The sequence below is a fragment of the Lampris incognitus genome, chromosome 3, assembly GCF_029633865.1.
Source record: "Lampris incognitus isolate fLamInc1 chromosome 3, fLamInc1.hap2, whole genome shotgun sequence".
NCBI lineage: Eukaryota > Metazoa > Chordata > Actinopteri > Lampriformes > Lampridae > Lampris > Lampris incognitus.
This window is the reverse complement of record NC_079213.1, coordinates 83893362-83901431: the sequence shown is the minus strand read 5'-3', so window position 1 is coordinate 83901431 and position 8070 is coordinate 83893362. Positions and strand designations below refer to the sequence as shown.

General features: G+C 40.9%; 1 protein-coding gene across 1 annotated transcript; it reads left to right on the top strand.

Moving 5' to 3' along the window:
- Positions 1-3007: 3007 nt before the first annotated feature.
- On the top strand, positions 3008-6980 carry LOC130109866 (uncharacterized). The gene is made up of 5 exons (XM_056276836.1): positions 3008-3077; positions 3667-4005; positions 4832-4990; positions 5880-5914; positions 6459-6980. Exons 1-5 carry the CDS (start codon positions 3008-3010, stop codon positions 6642-6644), a joined length of 789 nt encoding a protein of 262 aa, XP_056132811.1. The 3' UTR covers positions 6645-6980.
- The last annotated feature ends 1090 nt before the right edge of the window (positions 6981-8070 follow it).

The window sequence follows — 8070 nt, the reverse complement described above, 5'->3', positions numbered from 1 at the left end:
AGATGTCTTCTGGAAACGCTGGTGCAAGGAGTATGTAACCCTGTGGTTAAACTATAGGCCTTAGATATATTATATTGCACTATTAGATAAGAGTTTGGCCTATGTTTGTTATTTTGTTAACCTTTTGAATATGAATATATTATATTTTTGATATTGTTCTCCAAAACAGTTGTTTACCAATGTGAAATGCATTTACTTTTATTATTGAAAAGTTACCATTGTTGTGATTGGTTGGCTGTGGAGAGAATAACTTACCATTGTTGTGATTGGTTGGCTGTGGAGAGAATACCTTACCTTGAATGTGATTGGTTGAGAGGGCAAGCGGGGAACGTCAGCGTGAGCAGACTAGACTGGGAGAGAAAGTAGGTCACTTGTCCCTTGTGTGAGCAAACGGAGCAGTTTGATGTCGAGTTGTTATATGCTATTTTGCGGTGAGAGAAATGTAATTGAAGTTTAGTGAACAGTGATGTGTGCGGGTGTCTGACCGAGACCCATCCCGGGAACTGTTCGTGTGGACTGAGGAGACAAACTGACTACTCGTCAGTCCCATATGTGGACCCAGCGACGTTACGGAGCGAGCTAGCCAGTCGGTGTTCGTTGCTAGCACAGCAAGACGCGCGAATGGACTGGATGCGGTAAGGGGCTTGCCCCACAGTGAGTCGGGCCGTCTTCTAGTTTAGCGAAGTAACGTTATCAGTTACAGTGTAGTGGTGTGTTCATGCGACCATCGAGGAACGCAGAAGGAGTCATCTGTTGCCGTGTTGTGCTGCCGAGGCGAGCGCACGGTTCGACCGTGAGATGGTGCTAACGGCTAACTAGCCAGTTAGCTAGGATGGCTGCCGGCCTGACGTTCGCTGCTGCACTGAGACGAAGAGGAGCATTCATTGTGAGTACAAGCTGGATGTGCGGGCTTCCAAGGGGAGCGAAGAGGGCTGTTTAGGGTCCCAACGTACCCGATAAAGAAACAGGCCTGCAACTGGGGGTTGACTTTCTTTTATTTTTATTGCCGGCGTAGTTATAGGGTTGTTGAGTTGTATGCTAATGTGTTGATCTGATTCATTTGTGTGTATATGAATGCAGATGCTTGTTAGCCATTGAGGCTTATTACTTTCATTCATTCTAATAATTATTACTCATAATACATTTGTATATATAATTCTATGTACCTGTGTGAGTGTGGATTATTCATGTGTGTTTATTCCTGTGGTGTCTAGGCTATGGTAAGTGACATGTTGAGACAACCTTAAAGGGCTAGTCCACCTTTTTACTGGAAGTAACCTAGTGACACCCAGAGATGTCTATACCATGTTAGATTGTCTTAAAAGGGGTCATATGCCATATTTAAGCGCCTTAAAGAGGTAGTCAACTTTTTAGTTGGAGTTACCAGATGACACTGTAAGACATTTAGAGCCTTTAGAACATACTTTAAACACATAAGAAGCGAAGTTAACATACTTCAATAGTTTATTGGATACCGAGTTGTATAGAGAACTCAGGAGCGTTGTCCTTGACAGTTAAAAGGGATAGATAGCGCTACAAGTACTTCACACAGCTCCAAGAACGACAAAGGTGGTCCACACCTAGAAGACTCTTCAGTGAGGGTGATGTGGTGCTGATCGTGGATGACACTTCACCCAGAAATTCATGGCCACTTGGTAGGATTGTTGAGACCTTTCCGGACAAGAAAGGTTTCATTCGCCAAGTGAGAGTCAAGACCAAGACCAATGAGCTTTGTCGCCCTGTAACAAAGCTTGTCCTTCTTCATGAGTCCGAGGACTTTTGATGAACTGTATCTGAAGGCAAAGCCTCACCTCGGGTGGGGAGAAGATGTTGAACCGAAGTAAAGTCCCTGTCTCGGGCAGGGCGAAGACCAAGAGCTTCACCTCCTTTAGTCTAGTTTAATTTAGAGACTTTAGATAGGTGATATTTAAGTTGGATGGTATTTAGACGCCTTAAGTTGATGTTTTAGTAATTGTTTCAAGGCCGTTGATAACAATTAGGGGCCGGTAATATAGGTGCCTAAATGCATAGTTGTATAAATAAAAATAATTTAAGTTCATTTACAAGATTTCTTATGAATAAGAAAATAATTTTGTACATTTAGTTCATGGGATTTAAATAAGATAATCCCTGATAATAAATAGATACAGTATAGTATTTACAGGAGATAAAATGTTAAGAAATAATTCATGTTTATTGATTAGACAGTGATTTCATGTGTAGAGTTCGTGTTTAGATGGTATTAGTATGACATAATATAGGGGACTTTTATTTTGAAGATAGGACTTTATTGTCGTCAGATGTAAGAATTGCATTCTGGTCAAATGTAGTTTAGTAAGAAATATCCAGATTAATCCGGTTAGTCAGGCCAAGTATGAGAGTGGAGCCAGACAGTCTTTTGACCTCTCTCTCACTCTATCGCTCAGCTTTATTTATCTCCCTCTCCTTAAGTTTAGGAATTGTGAAAATATGAATGAACCTTTTGATTTTGATAGTTAAACAGTTAATTTTACTTCGTGGTCCGTGGATTTCCTTTTACGTGGAAATGGAAGACGGGAGATTGAAGTTTAGCATTGGGAGCGTCAGAAGCTAATGGCATCGTTGTTTGGAACCTACATTATTGTTACACATTGTTATTGTTGTTGTGGTTATCATTAGCCTCCTACAGACGATGATGACGATGATGATGACAGCTGTTAAGCCAATCTGAGCCTGCACCCTGCACACGTCATGTAGGGGAACGCTGTCTGCCAGCTGAGCTCTTCACATTCTACACTTACATGCAGCCCTCGGACAGCTTCCCTGACAGAAGGCGTTTCACCGCTGTCAGTAGATGAATCAGTTACTGTGTGCAAGTTCCTGCCAGCCACTTCCTTCTGTCAGAAATATATGTCCTTGTTTGAGAAGAAGAAAAATAAGACAAAGTCAAAGCAGGGTGCTCAAAAATTCAAGGCAGTTAACCTGCTGTCGCTCTGTGCCTGCCTGCATGTACCGGCCCTTGTTGATCATGGTCGACTACACCACCTCAAGGCCTCTCGCATTAGTCTTGATAAGCACGGCTCACATGGTGTTCACAGGTAAGTCTTTTTGTTGTTGTGTTGGTGTATGAAAAAGTTAATTCTTTGGGGATTTTTTTTGAGAGAGAGTCATATCTTGGAGAGGTTGATATATGTATACAATTCTAGAGTTATCGTCGTTACCAGTGTCATCCAATGATCAACTTTTTGTCTTTTTTTATATAAAATTGAATTGTGTTGATGGATTCAGCCTGTACCGCAGGGCGTTGTTCCTGGGTCAGTTCCCAAGGAAAACGTTGTGAATGAAAATGATTTGAAGAACTTTAGGGAAGTTGGGGAGATGTGGCTAAAACATGATGGGTTCTCATGAAAATGGAAGATGTACTTTTGGTATCACACATGAGAATATGGCCATGATGTGTCGTGCGTTTCATGCTTAGTAAATGCTGAGCTTATATTTACAACAAATGCAGAGCGATTTGTCTTAGAAAATGTAATAGCATCACATGTAGAGGAAGGCCCTCACATACAGTTGGACAGCATGGTGCGGTAAATACAATGGAAAGTGACATACATACATACCATCACACACTGGCTCAGCATCTTAATGTCTTAAAAATGCTTTGTACTGTCTGGTGTTCCCACACAGGACTTAGCTTGGGAGAGGTCCGTAACGGCTACCAGGGCAGCAACATCACACTTGAGTTCAGATTTCAAAACATCTCCGGCACATCCATCAAATCTGCTGGCCTGTACAGAAACGACACCCAGAAGATTAATGAATGTCCTCTGGAAAGCATGTGCTCTGAGAGCCACGTCTGTGTCTTCAACAGGCACACCACCTTGGCCTTCTACTGCATTGCAAATCTGACATTTGAACATAATGGGAATTATTGGGTTACTTTGTTCATGAAATCTTCTGGTGCCCAGAAGGTACAGAGCAATTCAATTTCCTTGATCGTACACAAACAGAAGAGATGGTCCACAGGTAAAACCAGCTAACATATCTCACTATACTGAGCTCATAGAACATCTTTGCCAAATACTAGTTGTGCCCTAAAAGTCTTACAAGTCAACTGACTTAATATTAAGGACTTTGTTGGGGTTTTTTTTTAATTAATGAAGAGGGTTTTACAATTCATTAAGTCTGTATAGGCTTTGGACCTGAACCCAGACCAGCCAGAGCTTCATATTATTTCTAATACAATCACATCAACCCTGAATTATCATTACAACCTGCTGCTTGTCTGATGATGTGCTGTTTTGAAGGATACCAGATAGATTAATAAACTAGTTTCAAATAACAATGTATTTTAACAGCTGAAACAAGTAAATACATCTATGTGTGTGAAAAGGAAAGTGCGACAGAGAAAGTGCTAAGTTTGTTGTCTATGCAGTATTTATTATACATAAACAGTTCTTAATTTTTTAAGATTATGACGAAAAGATAGAGAAACCATAGTACTTAATTACATTAATGCTCAACAAAAGAAATCATGTATAACTTTAAAGCTGCTGCTTATATGATATACAAGTGAAGAAGTTTTAATCAGTTCATCTGGATACAACATTCATTGACAGAAACATATCCAGATGAACTGATTCAACCTTTGATTCTTTCACCTGGATTATTGAGCGTGCATCAAGACAGATATACAAATGACATTAACTGAATGATAATTTACAAATGTGCTGCCTAACGCCCACAGTTTTGAATCATCGTCATAAAATCTTTACAGAGATACAAAAACCTGAGATGTTTTGATAAAAGTCACTTGTTTACTTGATTCCTCATTTCCTTTAACCTCCTCCAGTTTCTCCACCAACGGCCAACACCACAGAGAGTGAAACCACTGGAAAGATGCCTGAAAGGGCTTTTCCCCTCCACTATCTCATGCTCCTGGGAGTGCTAGCTATAGCAATATTAGCTGGCTCACTAACTTGGTTCATCAGGAGACACAGAAGAAATACAGGTGTAACATTTAGAAGAACATTCTCTGTTTCATGGTTGTTATTCTCCTTCCTTGCATGACCATGCCACTTGATCAGTGGGTCGACTGTGATATGTTTACTGTCATGATGAGGATCTGACTCAAAAACGAAACGAAACTAATACTTTACAAAAGATTAAAAAAAAGAAAAGAAAATATATCATCGTTTCGCTCTGAATTATGTTGTCAGTTCAGGACAGCAAAGGCATAGCAGTAGGATCTGCCCACAACTCTGACCAAAGAGTTTTTTTTTTAAATTGTTATCCGTGGAAACCCTTGTCTTTGCATGTTTAGATGCACACCAGGTAGTTTCACATCCTTTAGATAAGCGTGATGATTCAGGGTTGATCAGAAGTTCTTGTTCCACTTGACTGAAATCTACATAAAGCCTACTATCACTTAGAGATGTATGCAAAAAGGGATTACTGCTTGAAAATATTTGTAAAAGTGCTTTCTTCACATGCTTCACACTTTGAACTAGAACATCGCCTCTTCACAATATTAACAATAACCACAAAAACACATTTGCTCATTTCCCCAAGACATTTCTAAACTGCCTCTGAATTTGCTTACTGTGCACTCCTTCTGTGCATACTTGGTTAAAGGAAACGGACTTCCTTATATTCATTTTTACAGAGCTCATGTTGCAGCTCAGCAGAGACTGCTAACCTAGGCATACTATAGAGATGAATAACACCCTCTTATTTTGCACTGCTAGATTTTAAACCCCACAAAACCATGTTTAAAACTTTACCGCAAATGGCCAAGGCGTGTTCATGCCGTCAACACTATGCAAATGATACATGTAAAAGGGCAGCTATCTGCCTAAAGAGTCACTTCATACTAAAAGCCTCTTTTTCATTTTCTACAGAACAGCGCCATCACGACCCTAATCCCACTGTGCAGGTGAGACCATATTCTCAACTTTCTCTTATTTAAAGATTAACTAAACCCCAGGCCTTTTTTTCTGAGTCTGCTGGCATCTACAGGTTAAAAACCATGTACAGGTTAAAAACATGGCAGGCTAGTCTTGGCACTCTGTGATGTTAGCATAGCAGGCTAAACACAACTGCAGCTAATAACATTAACAATGGGCCTGTTGGATGTAGGTGTCCCAAAGAACCAGCACTGACAGTACTAATGACAATATTGTTGTAGTGCTGGCTCTGTCCATGGGTCTGTCCTTCAGTGCTGATACACCTACATCCAACAGAGCCATTATTAATGTCATTATCTGCAGCTGTGTTTATCCTGCTATGCTAACATCACAGAGTACCAAGACCAGCCTGGCACGTTTTTATCCTTTACATGGTTTTTAACCTGTGGTGTCAGCAGACTCAAATGGTCAAGGGTTAAGTGAGTCTTTAACTATATAAATGCAGAACTGAAATTTTGAATAAATAAATATGTACAAACATACAAGTTGCTCCTTTAAATCTCAATCATATAGGTAAGAGAGGAGGCATCACATCCTGCACCTGCAATGTCGCCGGTCTACAGCGTCTTGGATTTACCCAAAAGGCCCCAGGGGGTAGTGGACACCAGCCAGCAGCGAGTAGATGTTGAGCCCTCAGACACGGAGTATGCTGTCATCGCCTTCCCTAAGGTGTTGGCAAATCTCAATGGCTCAAAGTAGTAACTTCTGATATTCTTTTAAATCATATTTTTGTCACTCTGTGTGAGGGAAGACAGGCAGGTGGCTGGTGTGACAGAGGAAGATGCAGAAGACAGGAAGAAATGGAAACGGATGATCGGCTGTGGTGACCCCTAACGGGAGCCCCGAAAGTAGTAGTAGTAGTGTGTTTGAAATCCCTTTGGCTCTTTGTTTTTTGGTGGACGGAACAGAAACTAAATTGCTGGAGAGAGTTGTCATGATGTGTTCAGTTGATTCAGCGCAGGGACTTTTGTGTCGTTTTCCTTATGATTGACAGTTTTCTTAAGTGCCATGCACTTCAGGAAAAAAAAAAACACACACACACAAACAACTTTGGCCACTATACAACAATTTCTCCTCACATGGCTCTGAAACAAAGTCCTCGCTTTGGAAAATGCTCACTAAAATGACATCTAACTGACCCTTTCATTTAAACAGCTAACAGTTTTACCAGACATTATTTTATCAGTGCTAAGGACAAACGCTTATGTATAGTTCACCTCACACAACATTCTCTGCTCATCAATAACATGCAAACTAGTTCATTTTACAAACCCTGCCAATGGGCTTCAGAATAGCAAACTGCCACAAGCTGAGAGCAAACGACTTGAAAACTGTCACTGGAGTGCTATGACTCATTTCTAAGTTAGTTTGCTTCATCGTCCCGCCAGCTGGTAACTAACAAACAAAGACTTATTATGTTACACATTGTGATTTATATTTTGTTTGGAGTGCACACATAGCTCTGACTGACTGACGGAGCAGGATAGATTTGTTAAAGAATGCGTCACTTTTTGGTGTCCGGGTAGCGTAACGGTCTATTCCATTGCCTGTCAACATGGAGATCACCAGTTCGAATCCCCGTGTTACCTCCGGCTTGGTCGGGCGTCCCTACAGACACAATTGGCTGTGTCTGCGGGTGGGAAGCCGGATGTGGGTATGTGTCCTGGTCACTGCACTAGTGCCTCCTCTGGTCAGTCGGGGTGCCTGTTGGGGGAAAGGATAGCAACCCTCCCTGGATCAGCAGAGGGGGTGGAACAGCGACCGGGATGGCTCTGAAGAGTGGGGTAGTTGGCTGGATACAATTGGGGTGGGGGAATTAAAAAGAAGAAGAATACATCACTTTCTTTTAACCCAGACCTCATTAAAATGTTTACAATCGTGCAGGCAATAATGTCATTGATTACTTCAGTGACGTTCAATGAGAAACTTACCACTTTCCTGAATCTTCTTGCTGTGCTTCAACACAATCCAATGAATGAGACAATTGTTTGAATCTCTTAAAATCATGATATATATCTCCATCTTCTACACTCACACGTGTCTTCATTCATTTTATCTTTATTCAGAATATATTTTGAATAGGAAGACACCTGTTTAAAAAAAAAAATCACAGACGTAGCAAGGA